The 24,368-nt window shown below is 40.1% G+C and overlaps 1 protein-coding gene across 1 annotated transcript in view; it reads right to left on the bottom strand.

Annotated features, from left to right (window-relative positions):
* cacna1g (calcium channel, voltage-dependent, T type, alpha 1G subunit) overlaps positions 1–24,368 on the bottom strand; it is a 254,326-nt gene that overhangs the window by 76,724 nt on the left and 153,234 nt on the right. Inside the window, 6 exon segments of the mRNA XM_040135842.1 lie at positions 162–343; positions 1,491–1,584; positions 13,094–13,249; positions 14,943–15,057; positions 17,453–17,638; positions 18,709–18,860. Coding sequence (XP_039991776.1) covers positions 162–343; positions 1,491–1,584; positions 13,094–13,249; positions 14,943–15,057; positions 17,453–17,638; positions 18,709–18,860 — 885 coding nt within the window.

Raw genomic sequence — 24,368 nt, 5'->3', positions numbered from 1 at the left:
ATACAATGAATTCAGAGACACACTCAGTGGAATGCCAGGTTGCACTTATCCCCTTACACATGTATTAATGCTGGCCTTGTGACATCCTGGAACAGGCGTATTACACTGGAGAACTGCCACATGCTTTTGGTGTACGGGAGAATAATAATAAATGCACTAACCGGTGATTTGTCATAGCAGGCTGGATCTACGGAGACATTGCTGCCTTGACGGGATTCGTAGCCCACGAGGGGGTCACCTCCGACAGGCAGCTTGGGTACAGGCATGGGGGTGGCAGCCGTGTGAGTAATTAGAGGTGGAGTCAGGCTGGTCTTCAGGTCCACATGACCATTTACAGGCACTACTAGTAAGGAAAGGGGGATGAAGAAAATAAAATGTTGTGGGTTAGGAGTAGGTAAGATCAAAGGGGATGAGAGTTAGAGAAGATTAAAGATGATCAGGGTTGAGCGTAAAGAATAGGAGGAGAAAATGCATGGGATGAATGGATTAAAGAGGGCGGTGTTGAAAAGAAAACAACACAGGTGAGAGATGAAATGGACAGGAAAAAAAAGTTGATTAAAAAAACATCACAGAGGAAAATTAAAGCAGTAAATTGAATAAAAACAGGAGGATGAGCAGGAAGAGGTGGTGCATGGGGAGGAGTGTCATGCTGAGTAAACCCTCCGTAACGCAGCAGAGCATACTTACAAATGGGTGCCTCTGTTACTGAGTAACATGAATATTTCAGCAAGGCATTAACCTCCCGAATGCGTGGAAGAGAATATTATATTTGGCAGCAACACAAATAAATGACATGCGGAGGGGAATGCAACTTTAATAACGTTAATTCTGCCGTCTTTAAACCTTTATCCAAGGCCTAGAGGATGTACACTAGGCTCTTCCAGCTATGTAAGCAGTTTTATACAGAGCATCTGAAGGGGCTGAAGGGGACATGATACCATACGTCTGGGAGTACTCCATACAGTAGTGTTTCCATTGGGCTTTTCAGTCTGCGCAAAGAGTAATTAGGAGGGATGGGAACTGGCGTATGAGGAATTATGGATGAGCCTGCTGTACTGGTTTGATGCTGTGCAGGGAGACGGCCAGGCACGTGCCCACTGAGTGTGGTCGGAAACCAGTGGGGAAAAGACTGAGACCAGGAAACTGAAGACATAGAACAGGTGGGGGAATGTTTGCACAGGGTGTACTTTAAATGCCAATGCCCTAACTTGCTGCTGTATCAAAAACTTTTACATACACTCTAAGAGAAACACTACACGGTGTGTAATCTGCAGGGATCTAACAAAGATTAAGGGGGGGAAATGCCAGCAGTTAACTGTGAAAACACAGATGGTGCAAGTTTTGCCAAGTGTTTGTAATAGAGACTCTGAAAATCACTAAGGATTGGGGTCAGTCTTTTGCATTCCTCTTATAGCATCAATAAAATAAAGCAGTGCAGGCATGCGATATGTGTTGTGTGTGTATACAAATGGTGTGTGTGCATGCCTCACCTGCAGAGGCTGATAAATCCCTCTTACTGCCGTCAACATCCTCCATACTTCGTGTGAAGGAATTGATCTCCGAACCAGATTTAGAAGCATCACCCTTGACACACAAACACACACAGTGTTAGAAGAAAACACCTGTAAAAAAATCTGTTTCTAAGTAGAGTAAACAGAGAGCAGTTGGGTAGAAGTTGCCTCTAAAAACAGATCCCTGCTCAGCTGTATTCCTTCAAATACGTCAGACATGGTTTAAGCCTGACCTAGGATCAGTCACTAGAGGCAACCTTTCTCTGTAAGCAGGTAGGTGAGGAATATGATCTCCCTGATCCCAGAGTTCAACGGTCAGAGGATACAGAGAGAGGGAGAAAAAGATCAGATATGTCAAGTGTTGCCATGCAAGGAGAGTGAGAAGGTTCATTGAGAAACCACACTGAAACACAGTCAGTAAAAAGCAGCAAGGTACTTCTCAGGCAGAACATGGCCAATATATTGACTAGACTTTGTTGAACAGAAACACATAGGCTGCATGGCAATTCTATTTACTCGCCATGACCCATAAACAGCTACTTAACAGCTTCAGTGTGGTTCAGTGTGGTTTACCATTTTCACACTTACACACAACCACACAACACACTCCAAACGAATTTCCTGGTGGCATAGGGCAATCTGTAAATCAGCAACCCAATTTGACTTTTGTCAGAACAGCAGAACTCTTAATGCTTCATTTTCCTTTCTATCAATGTTCCAGACAGTTATGTCAAATGAGTCTTTCTCATGATCTCACATTTAAATATCTTTCTACTCCTCATTTCTATCTTTCAAAGATTTTCACAAGCTCTTAATTACTCTCATATAGTCTCTGTTTCATGCTGCCGTCCACTTACAAACCTACTTCAGTGAACCTCAGAGTTCCTGCTTGTATTTGGTGTGCTATGTCAGATGCTGCAGACTCCCTAAATATGCGCTTGGGTGTCAGGTGGATGCTGGATTAATAAAATGCTGACCCCGTTAGTCAGATCTCTGTGGTAGCAAACTGAATAAACTTTGTGCAGAAAATCCTTAGGACCTAATCACCAAGCACCTCTTTTTGAACTAATAAATTTCTTTCTTGATAATTCGCTTGAATGTTAGAGAAAGACAAAGTGAGTCTGGATATAATGCATATTGTATTTGTTTACTGGAGGCATGTTGGGTATGGCTATCTTTGAGGCACCAATTTGCATATTTCCCTCGCACTTAAGGGCACTATTTGTATGTCCCAGGCTGATTTCCCCTGACCTGTGAAGTAGGGGAAAATTAGGTAAGGAGAGCGGATGCTAATGAACTAGCAGGCCAATCAACTCAAGTGCTGCTTGGAGGCTGCCATAGTTATGGTGCTCATCAGGCTCCTGCATCGACTTATTAATCAAAGTGACTCATTCTATGTCAAATTCTTGGCTCACAGCAGGAAACATGAGGCACCTGGGGGTACGTAGATACTTCCAGTAATGGGGTATGAAGCATAAATAGCAAGGATTTTTTCTGTGAAATTGTTGACTGTCTGCCACACCTATTTCTTTGTGCTTGATTTTCCAAGTGCTACAATTAAAATTAGGGCTGCAAGAAACAATTTGAATATCTAGAATAGCGGTAGCAGTGTAGCAGTAGTAGTTTAATAATAGCAGAAGTTTTAACAACTATGTGTCTTCATTTTCTTACATAAAATATGGTGTGACTCAAAGGTCAGTTTTGAGACTCTTTTATTTTGTTTTGACATGCCTCCCCTGGGGCACATCATTTGCAGACGTTTCATCTTTTATCACTGATCTTTTATGGTGAGATCTGTACAGGATCAACTAATTGATCTAAAAACTGGATGTAAAAAAATTTCCTTCAACTTTACTCAAGTAAAACAGAAACCTTGGTTACTAGGTCGTTGCCCATCAATAACAAATTCTGACCATGTACCAGTTTCCTATTGAAATGGATCATGGATCTGTGTTTTGTCCAATAGCAATTTAAGTCTTGAGCAACATACCACAAAGCTTATACCATCAAGTTTCATCCTCTTATATATATTCCATAAATAAAATCAATTTTAACTTTTATCTACTCATTCTTTGACCTTTGCAACAACCTCTGCATTTATGTCATCAAAACTCAAAAACTGGCTAACTTCAGACTACACAAAACTCAGCTGCCAGGCCTTTAACCACAGCCAAGAGTTGTGACGACATCAAACCTGTATAAGCCTCCTTACATTGGCTCCCAGTATATTTTAAAATTGATTTTAAGATTTTAACGATTACTTTTAAGGCACTTCCTGGACTTTCTCCTTGATATTTTGATATCTCTTAGTAGCATTCTATAGCTTGAAATCTTTGGGCAGAGGACTTTTATCTGTTCCAGAGTCTTGTCTTAAAACCAGAGGGGACAGAGCATTACCAGTCAGAGCCCAGAGGCTCTGAAATCACCCGCTCTAAGAAATAATGCAGGTTGAGTCAGTGACATCTTTTTAATCACATCTTTATCAGAGAACTTATCTGGGTTTTACTTTAGTTTTTTTTTTTTTTTTTATGAATTGTGTTTTTATTTCCTTCATCTCATATTACTGGAATTGGTGTTATTGATGTTATTGTAAAATCCAATTGATTTGATTAGATGTGATATTTGATTTCATAGTTTGTTGAGTTTTTTATTTCACGCCTTGTGTAAAGCACTTTATAACTTTAGTTTTGAAAGGTGTAGTAGGAGTAGCAGTAGTACTGACTGTTGTTGTAGGACTGAAGAATTGGGGCTAACTTTTCTTTAGCTATGCTTTAGAAATGTGTTAGCACATTAAATTATACCACTGAAAAATGTTCACACATCCACCATCACACAGACACACAGCCCTTACCCACAACAATTTTTCACCAGACATAGATTTAAAAAAAAATGTTTTAACCACAGCAAGAGCCCCTCTCCCATAGGGCTCATCAACCCACACGCAATCAATCAGAAAGGACTGCTGTGATAGGACAAACCCAGTGGAGCATCAGCACTAAGCATTGTGGGTGCTCAACCTTATCTCTTCTCCCTCTTTCTCTCTTATCAGGTAGGGGGGGGGGGGGGGGGAGGACAGTAGTTGTGTATTTGGTCTTGGGTTTGGTTCCTGCTGGGCAGCGGTTGGTTAGGAGCTTGTATCTGCAGTAGCCTTCGGTCAGTGTGAAGGTCAGTGTGATGGGGTGTGTGTGGACTCATAGAAAAATCAAAGCTAGGCCAGGGGCTTTGTTGTGAGGGCCTTGCAGTATAAGTATAAGGACCAGACCTGACAGGACCATGTGAAGACCCTTGGGACAATCTTACCCTCATTTTTCCTTTCTGAAGGTAGACAGACAAAACAGCTGGCTCAAAAAAGCTGGCTTTGTCAGTTTACGAGAACAGCACTGAGAACAACAGGTGATGGAAAGGTAGACATTATCATCATCCATGTGTCCTCCTAATTGGGTGCTCCTATTCTCTATGCTAAGGCCTATTCACACAAGGAACATATAAGGAACATGTCGAACGGTGCAAAGCGGTGCAAAGTCAATGTCTCAGCTTGATTTAAAGATCTGTGTTTCATCCAGGGGCTTCAATCTGGCATTATTTCATAAACCTACAGAGACAAAATTAAAAATGAGTGAGACTGGACGAAAATAACGGAAGGGACTGGAGTTCCTGGTGAGTTCGGAGACCAGTCAAAGGCTGTTGTCAGTAAGCAGTCTAAACTATTGCAGTCTTCTCCAGTCTGGTTGAATCTATGTGCAGCAATAGTATAAACCTTTGATATACAGTATATACAGGTGGCACTAACAGTTCAATACTGACAGAGTAGTTTAAACTGTACAATTCTGATCGATCGTGTCAAAATAGCAAGCTGACTGGAGATCTGCTCAGCCCCAATCCCTTGATTGTCAGGGGGTGCTTAATGCATTTTAGAAACCCACAGACAAATGGCTGCTGAGGTGATGAGCTAAGGTTGGTATAACTACATCAGACTGGAAGGGAGATGTTAATCCAGCACAGGCCTGATTTTGATCTGCTAAATCTCCTTCTTTTACTCTTTGTCGCTGTCCTCTATCACTTTCTCTTTTCTCTCTGCCTTGTCTTTCTGTATCATCTTCTCTGTGGCCTTCTTTTCTCTTTTTCACCCTTTCCTACAGCTACACAGGCAATCATTAATTTGTAATTTGGCTCACAGAAAACAAAGCCTTAAAAAAGATCCAGTTCCAACTACAGTTTCAACAACAACAAAAAAGAAAGGATATTTTGTTTTTTATTTTAATTTTCTCTCAGGAGGAGAAGAAATTAAATAAGACTGGTAGGAGGAACAATCACCAAAGAAGTCTGCATTTTTTGGTTGTAATACTATTTTGGGAAAGGAAAGAGATGTTAACAGGATTATACTTCTGACTGTGTGCTTTCAGTATGTTGGTGTCGCTTATACTGTTGGTTTCGGGAGAATTCAGCCAAGATTGGTGAGTAGTGTTCTCACCTAGCATTAAAGCATTAGACAATGGAGGTTTCACTGGAGAAAGGAAAGGTGGAGATAATAGCTTTGAAGCAGAGGGGACGCTGGACTCGAGGGAAATCCCTGATCCTGAAATAGCTGGGTTGTTTGGATAGCTTGTTTACACTCTGCAACCCCAATTTGGGCATGGTGGTGGGAGCAGGAGATGGGCCAGACCAGGCCTTCTGCTGATAGCCAGACAATAATAGACACCAGAAGCGCACAGGAGAAACTCAATTACATTGCTTTAGAAAGGATGTAAATGGGAGACTGGGGGTGGCTGTTGACAGAAGGAAGGGAGATAATTGTCTGTGTGTATGCGCATGTGTGTCCACCAAAATTGTATCCTACCACAGCTACATGTCAGACCGGAATTGGATTGGATACCTGTGCTATAGCAGCAAACCTCTAAACTAACACCAAAATAATATAGGTATCTGTGGAAGTCCAGGGCTGACAATATTTAAATCAAACAATTAAATCAAAACATACTTTTTATTTTTCATCTGTTTACACATAACAACATTTAATTTGAATTTTAAAAACCAATTTTTTCTTTTTCACATATCAAGATAGTTTTTTTAATAGAATAGCCAACCAAAATAAAAATGAAAACTCACAAATTATTTCAAGTGTACAAAACATAACACTGACATAATGAGGTTTTTTCTTTTTCAAACAGGCAATCTGCCTCCTCACCTTGAAAATTAAATCACAAAGTAGATTTTTAAATATGAATTAGAAATATGTCCTTAATTTAAACCATTTCTAATGAAAATGAAAGGGATCAAGACTAAGACTCTACAGCCAATGCTAGGAGCCCTGTGAGGCTGTACTTAGGCACAGCTGTGCTTTGAATGAATGCTAAATGCTAACATCAGCCTGCTAACATGCTCTCAATGGCAATGCCAACATGCTGATGTTTAGCAGGTGTAAAGTTTACCATATTCACCATCCATTTCAGTGTGTTAGCATGCTAAAGTTTGCTAATTAGCAATGAAAACAAAAGTATAGCTGAGGTTGATGGGAATGCCATCAGTTTTGCAGGTATTTGGTCATAAAACAAAGTATTGGACAAGTTAAAAATTTAACCTAATGATGGCGCTGGATGAAAAGTAAAAGAACCAAATAAGTTATCACAATTAATGCTTATGCGGACATAAATGTCTGCCAAATTTCGATAAATCCATCCAACATTTGTAGAGATATTTCACTGAAAACCAAAAGTCAATCTCATGGTGGTACTACGTGAAAAGTAATTGTTAGTTGCTGAGATATTTCAGTCTTGAAGAAAGAGGTGGACCGACCAACACTGTCATCCATAGAGCCACACCACTAGCTAAAAAGTATATGGTTACCACCAAAATTAGCATAACACTTTCATAATGATAATGAAATTTAATGATTAATTTACTTTTCATTTTCATTTTTAAAATGACTGATAATGTGCACCCTAAACTTGGAAATAAGTTGAGAATTGATTTTAATCAAGTTTGTATTTGATTAAATGATTTCATCCTACTATGGCAGCCTTAGAATTCCATAGTGGGCTATTATATACACTGTATACAAAATATACAGTGTTGAAATGGGTATAAGAGACAGTATAGGAGAATAAAACTATAATACCAGGTTTAACCATTAGACAAACCATTAGACTCGACTCAAAATCCCCACTTCGAAATCAGGCTGCCAGTGGCCCACTGTCTTTCAACCAGATAAATAAAAGCGCGGAATGATTTGGAACATTTTTCCCATTGGAAAAGTCCTGGATCAGTTCTTGATACCATTACACAGGGTTAAATTAGAGGACATAAGGACAAGTATTACAGTCATCTATTTTTCAAAGGCCTCATTTCATAGAGTGTACTGGCCTTGCCTTAAGAGCCTGAGTCATGCAAACAGTGTCGATCTCCGCCATTCTCTCTATTAACTCTCATCCTGTAGCCCAGCTGGATTTATCTGGCTGTGCCTGAGCTTCCCAAAAAGCTGCCCCCCCCCCTTCTCCCCCTCTCTCCTTCACTTCATTTCTATCCATCCGCCAGATACAACAGAGATTGAGAGAAGGAGATTTTAGGCAGCCTCGGTGTGGCGTTTTTACCTTTACGCTGGAAAGAAAAAAAGAGAGTGGTGCAGGGCTGTTGGCAGGTGAGCATTCAATCTGAGGTTTGATGTGGAGTCTGCTTTTAAAGAGCACAAGCACAGAAAGAAAACACACACAGCAAAGTGTTGCAAGTGCCCTCTATTGTCTCTCCTAGCAGTCACTCAGTGCCCTGGTTAGTCTCAGCAGGAAGGGCAGCATGCAAGAAGCAGGTTAGAGGACTTTTAGACGATGTTACACATTTTCTGGCAGCCATGTTGGAAGTCTTCTGTTTTCGACAACATGCTTTATAAGAGACTGATTGTTTCCTAGTGATAAAACCAGTCACAGTTTAATATCCCTATTGTATCTGGTTAACACGATTTCCACAAGAGCTAATTTTTAAGTGCCAGTTCACTCAAATTACCAAAACTTATCCTACTCGAACTTAACCTCAAATTTGACTATGTTTTGATTCCCATGAGACTCGGCCTATGGAGAAGACTGCACTATATTTCCTGATTCATCCAAATTTGTATCCAAAGCAGGGCTGATTTAAATCGATGAGTGTATTATCAGGTTTCTACAAAGGCTACACTAATGGCTTTACTCTGCTATTAGGGCTCACGCAACAAAATGTTATGCCCAGTAATTAAATATTTCTTACTAAAAAGCAGCTTGGGAGCTGTACCTGAATTCTCTACGTACATTTTTACGTACAGAGACTTGTAACGTTGCCTTCTTATCAAAGAAGCAGATATTTTCTAAAAGAGTTTCTTATCTTTTCTACTAGTGATTTACCCAGGAGAGTTTAATGTCCATTCAGGCCTTGGAAAAACTCCAGAAAGTCACTTGATACTGTCTATAGAGACAGTGAACTGGGATTTTACTTCCCATTTCAGTATTCTATTGAATTGGGTTGACAACAGCGAAAATCTCAAAATGTCTGTGGATAAAACTGAAACTACTGTATACCTGCACGGCTCGATACCACTGGGGAGAAGTTAGAAAATACAGTAGATTATATTTGCAATTTGGGTGGAGTAGCCATTTAAGGCACTAGTCTCAAGCAATAGCTTGGAGTTACATGTTATTATGCACAGTATTCTATCTATAAATTATCAAGCTAGCCAGTTAACTCAGCAAATATGATACCAAGAAGCAAGCATAAGCATTAATGAAAAGTACTTCTGCAATGAACCTCCAAGCTGTAGGCACTGAGAGATCTGTCACATCCCCACAAAGCCTCTATTGGGAGGGTGAGGAGAACAGGTGGTGAGGGAGGGCAGAGGGGATGATGGGGGAGGGTGGTTAGTCAATTAGATGGAGGGAGGGAAGGCAGAGCTGCAGTGCTGTACATACCCCTGACTCTACAGGCAGCTGAATTAGGCTCAGCTGGGCATGCAAGTCCTCCCGCTTGGACACTTCCTATAGTAGAAGTGAAAGGTGCAGCCGGACAGGAGAGGGTGGCACGAACAGGAAAAGAGGCACAGAAGTGAGAGGTGGAACCACAGCAGTAGACAAGAGCAGAAGGAGAAAGTTAAAGGAGGTTCAGCCTGTTGTAACATTTGGACTCTTCCATGCGACAGAACATATCAAAGCAACTGTCCTGGATCACAGTGTGCAGTGCTGCACATGTGTACCTCAGCAACTTGAATTAGTTGCAAGCATGAAAAGTCAGGACAGCAAAGACTAACACAGCCATGTTTTACCCTCCAGTTGGTCCACTGATACGTTGTAAGAATTGCATTCAGAGATGAAAATGATCTTGACATATAAATTTAATGACACTGAAGAACAGCTATGCATCATTCAGGACATATTGTGCTCAGCATGGAAGCATTCCTCTGGAGCTAACATATCAAGTGTGTGTGAGTGCTTCGACATGAACTGTGTACGTTTGCATATGTGTGAAAAAAATGTTTATTGTCACATTGAGAGTTCTGATAAAAAAGAATGAAAAACTTTTTGTGTGTTTTCTCTCCATAAAGAAAGAGACTGGTCTGGTTGCACTCTATGCAGTGGATATTGGATTCTGTCACATGGACACACTGTCACAACCAGACAAGGAGACCCAGTAAGAGAAAGAGATGGATAATAGGAGAGAACAAGAAGAAATAGGGTATGGGGCAGATGGACATTAAAAGTAATAGTCTTTGTGTGCATGGCCATGTGTGTGTGTTCCTTGGCTCCACAGCCATAGATCTGTCCTGGCTTGGCTCACGTCATTCAAGCAACCGTTACCTAGCAACCCTGACGCAGAGAAAGTTTGGCCAACTAAAAATAAACTTTGCAGAAAAGGGATGTAAAGTTGAAAAAGGAGAGGTAGAATTAAGCCGAGAGCTCTGTGATGATACAGGAGAACAGAGGGGGAGAACAAAAGCTAAAAGACCTTAGGGGTTTCCACATTTGGTTGTGAGTGCGTATGAGAGTGTGTGTATGTATGTGTTTTGGAAGATTTCTTCCTCCCATAGCTCTCAACAGAAGTAAAACTTAAAGATGTCAAGACAGCAAAAACATTGAAACTGAAATCTGAATTCCTCTCAATTTTTGTATATGGAAATACAAACTATAATGATACTAAAGCTATTATGCCCGCATGGCATTAGCTATCAATCGTAAGCACTGTAAGCGGTCAATAAGATTTGGGATGACCTACTGTGCTGTAAACTTGCAATAACTATTTTTTTGCTGACTTGGGGTTAGCAGAAACAACCAACATATTATCCACTTTTGAGTGGATGTAGCAAACTTGCTACTTAACCAAGCAAACCATGCCTATTTACACATCCAACAGAAAAAGAACAAGATTAGCATTTGTTCCAAGTCATGTTTCTGGCCACCTGATGAATGTAAGTTTAATATTCACTTATCTCCTAGCTCTGTTTTTGGTCTTTACTACCATCTCTTTAGCTGCTAAATGCTTCATTGTGTTCACCAGCTAGTAGCTAACTGTGTCTGCCATTTGGCTGCTGGACAGGTAGCTTGAAATGGGTTTTTAGAGCTTATTTTTAGATTTTAGAGCTAAAATGATGCTACAGGATGGATAAGGGAGAACTAAAACAGTAAAGGTGCAGGCTTGAAAACCAAATCAATTAACTGAAAAATGCCTAAAAGCTCAATAGAGATGAGTGGAACTCCAGTCTCAGGCGATAATTCTCAATGGGTTTGTCACTATGAGCGGCCCCTGTAATATACAAGTAGCCATGTGATCCATTGTTAATATAAGAATATTGATTATAACCACTTTAAATTTGTAATCCACTGGTAAAGGAGAAGCTAGTTAGCCTAATTTGCAACTAGGTGTTTCTTTTTGTTCATGTTATTTTAAAACCTGCTGAGTCACTCGCACTCACTGCACACCGAGTGCTCTGATTGACCCTCATCAATAGAAACAAGGGGTTCTAGCTAGCATTAGTTGTCTCTCTTCATCCCAGTTGTGGTGACGGCAAATGACCAGACTCTCAGCAAATGGTACTCCTGTAACTTTGGCACTCCGTATGTTTTGAATCATCACTTGGAGTAATGTAGGGAATAGCAATGAGAGTGCTCAAATCACAGATGGGGCGAAGGAATAGCTAACAACGTCAACCCTCCAGATGGTTGACTGCCCTTTCTGGCTGTTGGAATTTAAGTGATATTACATAATATCTTTAGTTCTCTTCAATACAGATATTGCACCAATCAAATTACAGTATTGATATTGTCATTTGGTACCAAAAATTCATACCCTCCCATAGAAGACTAATTTAGTGGGGTGCTATCAACACAGAAAAATTCTACTTTTTGCTAATTACAATTTTGACAAAGTAAGTAAAGAAGTGCAAACAAAAAGAAAAAAAATGAATTCACACAATGATTTTAAGCATCTCTTACACTCTTGGCCTCACTGTAAACCCTTCCTCTTAAGCAGCTTGGGTCAATGTTTCCAGTCCTGCATTTGATTCCATTCACCACATGCATTTGATATTTGTACAGAAGATATGAGCAATAGCACGAGAAGCCCATTCCAATTAATCCATATTTTATGAGGCTGTCAACCTCTCTTTCTGTCACCCCTCCTCTATTCTCCCTCCTTTCAGGCAAAGAGCCAAAGAGCATCAGAGATCAAAGCAGAAGTGCTGTCACCCCTTAAAGAAAGAGAGGGGGAGACACAAAAACATTCAGAAAAAGACTGAATACTCATGTGATTTATTCTCCCCATCTCACCACACCAACTATTTCTTTCTCTCAGTTGCTATAGCTGTCTCAAATAAAGCCCTGCATACTTCAACTTCAGCATGAAAAGAAGGTATCTGAACATGAGACTGATGAAACAGGAGATGGGGGTTGATGCACAGTCTAGTTGAGCAGACGTAGTTTTTGTACGATGCGCTATATGGCATGTCTGCACTGGCAAATAAGCAGAACAATAATGAGGATGACTGCTGAGATAGTGGGGAAGAGTGGGAGGAGAAGAGGCTGACAGCGAGATGAAGAGGAGAGGAAAATGAAACGCTGCAACTGGTGTGATCTCGTGTCCTCACATAACCCACTGCAGAGAGTGCAAGAAAAGTTGTAGGTTTAGTACCACAGTGTTCATGACTTTGTTATGTATGTGTGTGTGAACATCCATCCAGTAGTGTTGTGTGAGCCTGCACTGAAAAATAAGTACACCATTGAGTAATTTAGCCTCTTGTTTCAGTCCCTCAAAACCTAATTTTTCTAAAAGCTAGCAGGGCAGAGTACTTTCTGCAGCACTTTCGCCCTATATTGAAATCATTTGTGTTAAGGCCTGGAAGCAAGCCAGATGTGCAAGATTGGTACAAGTTGACCTACATTTAAAAGAAGATAAACAATCCCCCCCCCATGGCACGTCTTTCACATGCGTTTAGGAAAAAAAAAAAAAGATTTTAACTGAATTTCAAACAAAATATTTCAATAAAATTATTGAGCTATTTTGTTTGAAATGTTTCTATGGTTTTTGTACGCTACATATGTGTCCGTTTTGTGCACGTGTGACCAGCAACTTTATACCTCCGCCTGGAAACCCTCGACCAAAATGGCCACCAGCAAGTTGAAGAGTACGTAGTTTCCAAAGGTCATGAGTGTAATGAAGTAGAGGGCAGCTACATGAGATGTGGAGTCCATGCCGTTATATAACACCTTGTTCCAGTCCTCCTGGGTTAGGATCTGGAGAGAGAAGAAAAAGTATTAATGCGAAAAAGCATATCGTTGTTGAACAAATTTTGTAGGAGCATTTGTCTGATAATTGACTAGTCCTGCCCCCCTTAATATTCCAGTCAAGATTTCCATTCTTGCAAGGTACATATGCAGTTTACAATGATAATGGTGGAAAAATTTACCACTCAACATTCTTGATAATTTCTGAATCAGTGGGTCCTTGATTTTAAACAGACGTAGACAAAAGCAGGCTTCTCATTTCTAGAGAAATGGCCCTCGATTTTGTCGCTGAAATGACACCTGTCGCTGGCAGATTTGATCAGCTGTAGTTAGCTCTCTAATTAAGCTAACTAATTTTGTTGAAAATGCTGTTCTTGGCTGACATTTTAGTGTTTCCATTGTAAGTCATGTCTTTCCATTGAGAGATGTCTTAAAATGAGCATCTTGTAGAAGGGTCTTAGATATGGACTTGATGGTTATATACTATAAATGATCTCATGCTAAAAAACTGGCACCAAAGCAGCATGTGCCAGGCAAAAAGTTAGTATCCAGCAGTTAATGGTCAAAGTAGAAGACCTGGAAACAAAGAAACAGCATTGTTCTTGTAATGCAGTGTAGAGCTAGTTTGTCCTTATATTGTAAGTATGATAAGGGACAATATACTGTAAGTTCACTGTTATTTCAACCTAACATAACCTTGTTTGCCTGCTTAGCTTGCATACTTGTCTGTATTTTCAGACAGTATGTTTCACTTTATCGTTACGAGAGGGAAGTTTAAACTTCTCCAAATCTAACAAAAAGCAGGAGAGAAGTGCTAACATTAAACTGGACTCTAAGTTTTGAGCAGATAATACACTGTTCAATCTATTTTTACACTTTTGCTTTTTTTTCTGTCTTTGGTTTTAGAAAGGTGAAAAAAAACACTACCCTCCAAACTCTTCCAAAGTTACTCAATTCTGTGATATCTACCAGTGAGTATTCTCTTTTATTTCGCTGCCAAAAAAATTAAAATACAACAAATTCTGTGTTCCACCAGTTTTTCATTTGAAAACATGCAAACACTAAAATGTAAAAGCTTTCATGACTGTAGGTTGAATCAGTGAAGATACATTAAACTCTCCCTTGGTAACACGATGATCACAGACATGTCAGTACAATGTTCTGCACAGAGAGACATGCTGAAACTTTACATACTTTCTGATCAGATTTTTAACTGAATAATAAATAGTTACTATTTAAAGGGTTATAAATACCATATAGTATTTTATGCAGAGATAATGGATGAATGGTTTCACCCCAAAGAGGGCCTTAGAGTCACTAATCCAAGGTGACATGAGGCAAGAGACAAGCCCACTTAACCTATGTAAGATACTTGGAAATGGAAATTAGATGAGTGGAATAAAAATGAGGGGAGTAGATAAAGATCAGGAGGGGAGGGTGAGAGGGGCTAGGAGAGTGAAGAGGAATATTTGATTTGATATATTTTATTTATTGTGGAGGAGACTGTCTTTTCAGCCTCTGAATGGGGACAGGTTCAGTCAGCTACCAGATGGTGGATGAACTCGCATACCTTTAGGGTCATCCTGCTGCCAAATTTTTCTTCATTAAACTCAACAGGCTGTGAAGCTACAGCTAAATTGGCCACAGTGAAATCTAAATATTTATCAGAGAAAGAGAAGGGGAGACAGGGGTTCATGCTCACCTGGAAGACAGTCACTATAGCCCAGAGAAGAGAGTCAAAGTTCTTCCTGTCTGGCAGAGTGTCTTCATCCTTCTCCGACCCAAACTTACAACCAAACAGATGCATCCCCAGGATACTGACACAGGAGGAGGGAGGGACAGGAGAAAACAAACAGGATGAAGAGGGATAAATGTTTACATTAGGCCAACCCATTAGATACAGTACAAATAAACAGAAATTATTTGCTGAGAAGACTTGTTGTTTTGACTGTACCATTCTGGTTATAATTGCAAAAACAGCTGTGGCAGAATATACTGAGCATTAATGGTGCTTACTGCATAGAGGATCATCATAGGAAAGGACAAAGGTATAGAAGTGTTCACTCAACACTTTTATGACCTTTATATGGAGTTCTGTCAGTGAGGTAATAAACAGTCATTGGTTCATAAACAGTCAGCCCACAATGCACCAACAAACAGAGTGGAAGTGGAGTGCCTGTGCCAGATTAAGTTCAGCACCATGGAGAGCGTCACAGACCAAGGCAATGACATACAGTACACCTTATGTATTTTTTTTTTTTTTAAAGCTCTCACTCAGACAAATAAAGATCACTGGCTGTGGAAACAAAGATAAAATTTCATCTAATTGACAGTTATTTCCACTACTTTGGAAATTAAAGGAATAAGAAAGAAAGAAAGAAAGACATACTGGAGAGCTACGCCAAATAAGACAACTAATCGGGGGTGTTATTATTATGAACCAGCAGTCAGTCTGCACTGCAGTCTGTCTTTTATTCAGAAACACAGACAGTGAAGCTCAACTGGAGTCAAGGGATTAATGAACAGGCCTCTTCTGTGTCAACTTGGCAACTCTTCACTCAAATCAAAGCCTGTTTATCTGTGCATATACAAGGTCCTTGGAACTCTCTGTGTGTTTGTTTGTGTGTGTGTGTGTGTGTGTGTGTGTGTGTGTGTGTGTGTGTGTGTGTGTGTGTGTGTGTGTGTGTGTGTGTGTGTGTATTTGACATGTAAATGCTTCCACACATAGCCTAACAGTCTGCTAAAATGAAACAGCACAAACACACACACGCATGCACCCGTAATAACAGGGTAAAATGAAACTGATATATTTACTTTCATACACATTCATTTTGCTGCTAAAACACTGTTTACATGAGAGCCAGTCTCTGGAAACTCTGGAAAAACAGGAATAACAAGATACACCATAACCCCTTAACTGGAACCCGTAGCTGTTCGGTGCTTTGATGAGCATGTTAGACAGTCAGTCAGTTAGCTCACAGCTAACTAACGCAGTCTGATACAACAGTCTGGCAAAAAAAAACGAATACTAACAAATGCTATTTCATTTCAGGCTCTAGTTTGTGATGCCGTTGTATTGCATTACACAGAAAGGTGTTTCTTTTACGTATCCTACCCTCGCTGATATAAATGGGACGGACAGAACAAAAGAAACACTTGTCAGTATAACACGATACAATTCAACAGCACCGCAAATTACAGCCTCCAAAATGACTGATGAAGACTGATGATACAGATGACTGTACTACACCATGCTGTTACCACAACTGTAGAATGATTCCTGGACCTCTTCCCCAACCCAATATCCAATCTCTCACAGCTCCTTTTTAAAAATTCTACTCAACCACTCCACACAGGCAATATTAACAACATAAAATAATGCAGCTACACTTTCATACTCCCAATAGAAAATTTAAAATACATCACTGGTGTGATATATTATTTAACTATCGTTTTACATTTTTATGTAAGTAAAACACACAGACATGAGTGCATATAGCCAAGTTACGTAACGACCACAGGGAAAAATAAAATTTGGAAAAGTTTAAGGTAAATTAGCCATTTTTGAAAGAACCAATAAAGTCTTTCTGGTGAACACAAGCTGACAGTCCTACTGCATAGATATACATCAGTGAGGGTTTCAAATCCCCACCCATAAATAATTTATTCCATCATAACTTGTGAGAGTATTATCTCCTCTTTGCACAGACGTGTATGTGTGTGTGTGTGTGTGTGTGTGTGTGTGTGTGTGTGTGTGTGTGTGTGTGTGTGTGTGTGTATCAGGCAAGTACAGGGAACCTCTGTAACCTCTATAACTCGGATTTTGTTGAGCCCAGCCGCACTGCTTAACCAGGCAGAAAAAAAGGAATGCTGACGAAAGGAGGGAATCACTTAGTCTTGTCATCCCATCGACTGATCTAATTCGTCCTGCCACATGTCTGTACTGATCTCTGCTTCTCACTGCTCCTTGCCTCTCATGCAGAACTTACCATGTAATTATCTAGCGATTTACTTTCATTCCACACCTTTGTGCTTTCAATTCCATCTACAGAATTTGCTTCATTGTCACTGGTCAAATTCCCTTTCGTTTAACTCCTCCGTTTTCTATTTCTTTTACTTTCTTTGATGTGGTTCCTCCCTCAGCACAAGAAACAGACAGTTCACACATTTTATAAGACAGGATGTGAGGTCACTCATCGTCCCTCTGCCTACCTGAAGATGAAAATAAAGAGCATGAGCAGCATGCAGAAGGTGGCCACATTGTCCATGGTCTTCATCAGCACCACCAGCTGCCTCTGCAGGGCCGGCATGAAACGCACCAGCTTCAGCACCCGCATCAGCCGGAAGGTCCTCAGCACCGACAAACCGCCATTCTGCTGGCCCGCAATCTCCCACACACTGAGAAGACACACACGCATAAATACAAGTGAGATTTGCAGAAATATAAGGAAAGGAAGTTGATGGGAGTGGTGAAAGTGAACCAAAACCTTAAAGTTGTAGGTTGTAAAACGAAAGCAAGGAGCTGAAGGACGCTAAAACACTGTAGAGCTGAGGGTAAACCTCAGAGTCTGGTGATAAATCTCTGTGGGTTCATCACTATTAGTGACACATTTCACACTACACAATGTCATTTGACCCATTGTCACTAATGACTAGTGCAGCTTTAAATGTAATAATTTGAATAATGCCACACTTAACAAACTTTGTTGTTCCTTAGGTCATGTCATAACATCTTTCAATAGTAACACTAACATGTCAGGCATCCATGATTAAAACTGTACACCATTTATAGTTAATTACACAATGTTGGAAATCAACCAATTATGAGTTATTAATGGATAACAAATATATAATAAAAGATCATTTTTTATAAATGGTGGTGTACCACAGTTTACCACAATGAATTGTTCAATATTGGAATTAAAGTATTATAAATCATGATGGTAACCTCCTGACAGCAAGCAGAAGTGCTCCTTTGCTTGCTGTATTTGGCTGATCGACATGAAACTAGTAACAAATACTCCCTTCACTTTTACCATGCTAAAATAGCAACGGTAAGACCCTTTTTGGAAATAGAGATGCAATTATTCTGGTGGTGTGGCATCACTCTGTTGCCGACAGTACTGCACTACCAGACTACAAACTGAAGCATCGCTCTCAGAGACAATCGTTTTAGATTACTGTATTTACTACCCACATCGGAATGGTGATATCAGGGTTCCGTTAGGGTGCAGTTTGTTGGATGGAAAGTTAATGTGAGTGTACCTTTATGCTCTGATGTTGCTGATTTTTCTCAGGGTCCATTATAGCACTATGTTTTACTTGTAGTATAACCACCATGGGTATACAAAGGGCCTTCAAGTTATGTGTTTCCAGCGGTATTATTTTAAAAGCAGAAACAGAGAGCAAGTAGGGTTTCAGGGTTTTCTGAAAAAAATCTGTTGTTAGAAAGCTGCTCTACAACTCACCTGATGACCACGATGATGCCATCGAAGATATTGTACGGGTTCTTGATGTAGCCAAAGGGCCCGTATACCAAAACCTTCAACAGCATCTCAAGAGAAAAGAGGCTGGTGAACACTATGTTACTGATCTCCAATGCATTGGTCAACTCTTCAGGCTGGAGACACAGACAAAGAGAGATAAAGATATCATTAATGTATTACTGTAGCATTGTACACAGTACTGGATGTGCATGTAATATGTACTGATGATAAAACCTGAAAATCACCAGACTGCACAAGCAAGTTGTTCATTCGACAACAGCAACAACACCTGCAGTGTCACATGTTCACAAAGAAATATGCGAATGACTAAATTCAATTCAAATCTGAAAAAAATGTTTATTCACACACAGCTATTTTCTCTCACATACAATACACACAACCGCTATCTCACACCAGGACACACACCGCTCACAATGCTGCTGCTGAATTTGCCTGGGACATCTGCTCAAAGCTCATCAGAGAATTGGGCTGCCACTCAACACTACATCAAACAACTTATGCGTGTGTGTGTGTGTGTGTGTGTGTGTGTGTGTGTGTGTGTGTGTGTGTGTGTGTGTGTGTGTGTGTGAGAGATAGAGCATTTGAGGGTGGGTGCATGTGTGCCAGGAAAAAAAAAAAAAAAAGTGAGTGAGAGAAAAACAGGCAATGAGAACAAGCAGAGAGACAAGAGAAAGAACCCGATCCAAAAGATAAAAGGTGTGGCACATTCAAATACGAAACAGTATGTAAATCAGAAGCCTACAGCATGTACCCGTAATTACCGGCGAGGAGAAAAGAGCCTGTGGGAACGCTGTTATGTGTCTGTGGACTGTGGAACAGTCCAGACAGGCTCCATGAGGCCTTTCATCTCTATGCAATAAACAGTTTACACAGCTCAAACATGGTGTCACACACACACATTACACTGACATGACAGAGTGGAAGCAAGGTGTTCAGGGCCTGATCTGTGTTTGTATGTTCTCCATCATAAATGTGTGAGTGAACATGGGCACACATGTGTGTGTGTGTGTGTGTGTGTGTGTGTGTGTGTGTGTGTGTGTGTGTGTGTGTGTGTGTGTGTGTGTGTGCGTGTGTGTGTGTGCGTGTGTGTGTGTGTGTGTGTAAATAGAGATATCATTCCGGCAGAAACATTATCCTCAGGCTGAACCGGGAGGTAATGTAATGAAATGTAAACACAATGTGTGTCATTAAGCCCGTCCTGGTGGGCTGCCACTAATCACTATACACCATGACTGTTTAAGCAGTGATTACTCAACACTAGCATGGATACGTAGAGAATGGAATACAGAGATTAACACCAACAGCTCCTCATGCTGCATTACAGCATCAGTTTGTCTACAGTACTTAAGAAACAGTGACAGAAGAGTCGGGTGTTATGAAATATTGTCACTGCTGGTGTTGTTTCACTGCCTTCAGGTCCTATGGAAAAGATGGTGGTTACAGTATCTGTGCAATAAACATTTAAAATAGAATTAAAAGTAAGATTTCATCTCTACAGTACATACTACTTGGTTTTGCTGACTTCTTTAAAGGAAAAGTTTGTCATTTTTGGAGAGTTAGATGAGTCAAATAGAAGGCTATAGCAAGAAGCAGGTTATCTAGCTTAGCATAAAGACTGGAAACAGGGGGAGGCCTAGGTTGGCTCTGTCCAATGTATTTCGGCCTAGTGTTAAGTTGCTCTTTAATTTCAGCCAACATAGAAAAAAGAAACTATTTACATAACAGCAGCATGGCAGCAAGCCAACTGCTTTTTGAAATTTTGTGCTTGAAAATTGAAGTGGGTCCATTTGTCGTCAGTGTTATATTGTCAGAAGCAACCACTGTCTTCAAAAAACTCTAATGAGAGCGTCTTGACAGTTTTAACTTTGTTTGGGCAAGTCAACACTTACAAATCGTTGCTTGGTATTAAGTCATTATTCCCATAAGACCTGAATTTAGCTTTAGGTCCTAAGACAAAGATAAGAGTCCAGCAATTCCAAGGCTTAATATTACACCATAACTCATAACCTGAAACTGAATTTCACTGGCTTTTGATAAAATACACCACTTGTTATCACTGCTACTTTTAATAAATCCTCATAACTCAATAACAAAATAGGTCTTAATTGTTTTATAAGATAACTTATATGACATATGCCGTAGATGACTGCTACATCTAAGGTTTGGTTAAGTTTACATTACTAAAACTACTTGGTTAAGGTTAGTAAAAGATCTTGGTGATGGTTAAAAAATATCAGTGTTGACTGTTGGTGGAGAACATAATGTGAACAGCAATCTTCAGGGTAAAACTAAGACAATTTTTATGCTAAGCTATCTACCCCAAAAGGGGTAACCTGTTTAGGGGGCCACTGGAGCAGCAATGAGCAATGGGCCACAATTGATGCCTGTTTTTCCCACTCTATATTTTATACTCTTATATTTTGCCCAGAGGCCTAAAACCGTACTCCTATGCTGGAATACGACCTCGCACAGGGTTTACCTTGTGTTGGTTAGCATGTAATAATGTAGTTTGTCATAGATGTATTTATGTGAGCACAATATCAAGTGGAATAATAAAGGTATTTAAACAATATATTTTGACACAGGGGCCCTCTACAAAACAGGTACACAAGATTAAAAGTGCTTTAAGGCCCGCATACTGTTTATACTGTGCTCCAGTGGTAAATATTATCAAACAAATATGCACTTTGTAAATTTTGCAACTCGGGATGAAAATAGTTATTAAATTTAAATGAAATCAATTAGGTTTATGGAAGCCAGACAGTTGCTCGCTTTGCCCAATTGATAAGCACCGAACCCAGACGTCCTTATAACAATATGCGGCACTATATCAACATTATACTGCTTCTAGGGGGGATACGGTAGATCCCACATTCTCAGCAGGTGGACTGGGGTCCAGATCCAGACCAATATACAATTTAATACGGATCCAAAGCAAAGAATTTCAGTGCAACCTAACTCAGATTACTTGGGAGTGACGCACTGCTATCATGTCACCTCACACATACATCTTTTACCTGCCAGTAGTCGGAGCAAAAATGTTATAGAGTTACAGGCTTGACTTCTAAAAGTGAAAAGGCATGTTCAAGACTAGCTGGTGCACTCTTGAGTGTTGATTGTCAAAAATTGTATTTGAGCAACAGAATAGGCTTCATTTTCCCTGGGGAAAACATGAGACCAGTTTGCTTAATTAGCAATCAAACAGTGGCCATTTTGAAGAGTGGTAAAACATCAATGCAACATTAAACATGCTAATTTTTAACAATTTGGCCACCATGCTCATTGGTAAGAGCCAGAAAACTTGTCACATCAAGTTTCCAGCAGAATAATTGTAAAAATCACTGGAATCAGTATTTTCTATGACAAATTTGGTGAAACACTTACACTGCAGCAAACTCACTGATGAGAAGTGTGAGTGAGTGAGAATTTTTTCAAACTTCAAGAAGTTTAAATTTGGTGCCACTGCTATTCTGCGCTAAACTGTCAACTGAGAAAGCAAAAACTAATTTTATGGAGAAGTAACTGCGGAATAACATTACTTGTTATGCATTTCAGTTTATGCATGATCATGTAGTACATCTGCTATGTTAAACGGGCACTGTAAAGGATATGTGGAGAGTAGAGGATGACATCTTTCTCCTCCTGCCTCCGTGTTAAAAAAGAATCATTTGCCCAGAGCCTGCAGCGCAGCTCCTGCCAGTGAACTCTGCTTCCTGAAAAGCAAGCTTTTCTCTCTTTCATCTCACTTCTTTGTCATTGTCTGTGTCTCTTGTGTCTGTCTCTGGGTTCACAGACATAGACAAATCTGTTTGTTTGATTCCACGGCTTTATTGTGTCCATTCATTTGTACGCTGACAAGTGCGGCGGCGGCAAATACGTCATGGGTGCACGCACACATTTTGTGATTAAGAGAAGTTCAAAGGGTAAACAGATGCAGGGGCACTTCGATGTTTGTTTGTTCTTTCAGATGAATGTCATCACACACAATTATGTAGAAACACACACACACCACAAATGCACATAGAGGTGTAACCAAAGCTACACTAATAAGCATGTGGACTCACACATCCACAGGCCACACACATAAACCCACACAGTGAGCTGTACTCCCTCACTCATTACCATGTATGCACACATAGTGTATGCACAAAGCTCTGCACTGAATCACACTTATTACCATGCGTGTAGACACACACATAGAGCTGTATAATAGATGCACTTGATAAGCTAGAACAAGAAGTACAGTTTTTATGAGGTGAGACTTGGACTGCAGACATCTGGCCCTGAGACTGAGGTTCAGGTCATTATTTTTCCCCCACTGTTTCTGCTCTGCTATTGTTCCAGCTTGTATATTAGACATTCCTCAGACATCATGCAAGATTACTGCAAGAGAATGAGACCATAAAAGCCTTTCTCACACGTAGAAAAGCACACAAGAACACACAAGAGACATGGAGGTAGAAAAATACACCCACAACCTCACACACACGTTAGCATCTCCAAAGGTTCACAGCCATTAACTTATCAAACAGGAGAAATTTCTTAATTGACTAATGGCCACTGAGATGTGCATACAACCTAGAGAGAGATGAATGTGTCCATGTGTGCGAGTTTGTAAGTGAGAAAGACATTCTCACTTTTCTAATAGCTTCCTTCGATGGCTGTGTCTTGGGTAATGAGGCTGCAGGGGCATTAGGAGGTAAAGTGTGTTAAATGTGGAATAGTGTAATCTGGTTAGCGCTAATGTTATGTCACCTAATCTGATGTGATCTAATCTAAACGCGCTCCGCTCCACCCCAGACTGTCAATGATGCAGCACCATGTCTGGTATGTGTGTGTGTGGGTGTGGGTGTTACCTTAATCAATTGGTTTGCTAAGGCATGCCACAGAAGAGGAAATTTCAAGCATGAAATGGAGAATTATACACTCCCCATTATGGTTGGTTGGTTGGTTCTGATTTAATAATAATGATGAGGATGATTTGTCTCAGATGACTGAGTGATTTGAAAGTCTGCATCAGCACCTTAACATAATTGAAGGAAGAACCACTCAGGGTTAATGATAATGAGGATTTTAATGTGGATTTTTGGATTTTTCCAGGGCTGACCATAGTTCTACAGAAGCTACAGAGGCTATGCGTGGCCGATAATGCCCTCAGCTAGTTCTCTAGCTATCTTCACGATCATAGTTTGTCACCTACCAAGGAATGAACTCAGCTCTTTTTAACATTAAAGGAATAGTTTGACATTTTGGGAAATGCATTCATTTGCTTTCTTGCTGAGAATCAGATGAGAACATTTATTACACTCTTGCGTTTGTCTGTTAAATATGAGGCTCTGCGAAGTAGTAGGTTAGCCTATCTTAGCACAAAGACTGGATACAAAAACCAAATCATAAAAACATATTTTATGAGTTGTTATGTGTGTGTCTGGCACATAGCCCAATGTAAACAGCAAATATTCATCTTCACAATTTTTTTTGTACGGATGTAAAAATTGCAATTTGTCATATAACGTTGGCTTATGTGTGCTAAGCTACGCTAACTGAATTCTGACATTAGGGAGATCGATCTTCTCACGTTCTCCTCCAGAAAGCAAGTAAACGTATTTACACGAGTCCTT

The sequence above is a fragment of the Xiphias gladius genome, chromosome 9 (genome assembly GCF_016859285.1).
Source record: "Xiphias gladius isolate SHS-SW01 ecotype Sanya breed wild chromosome 9, ASM1685928v1, whole genome shotgun sequence".
NCBI lineage: Eukaryota > Metazoa > Chordata > Actinopteri > Istiophoriformes > Xiphiidae > Xiphias > Xiphias gladius.
This window is presented reverse-complemented; position numbering and strand designations above follow the sequence as displayed.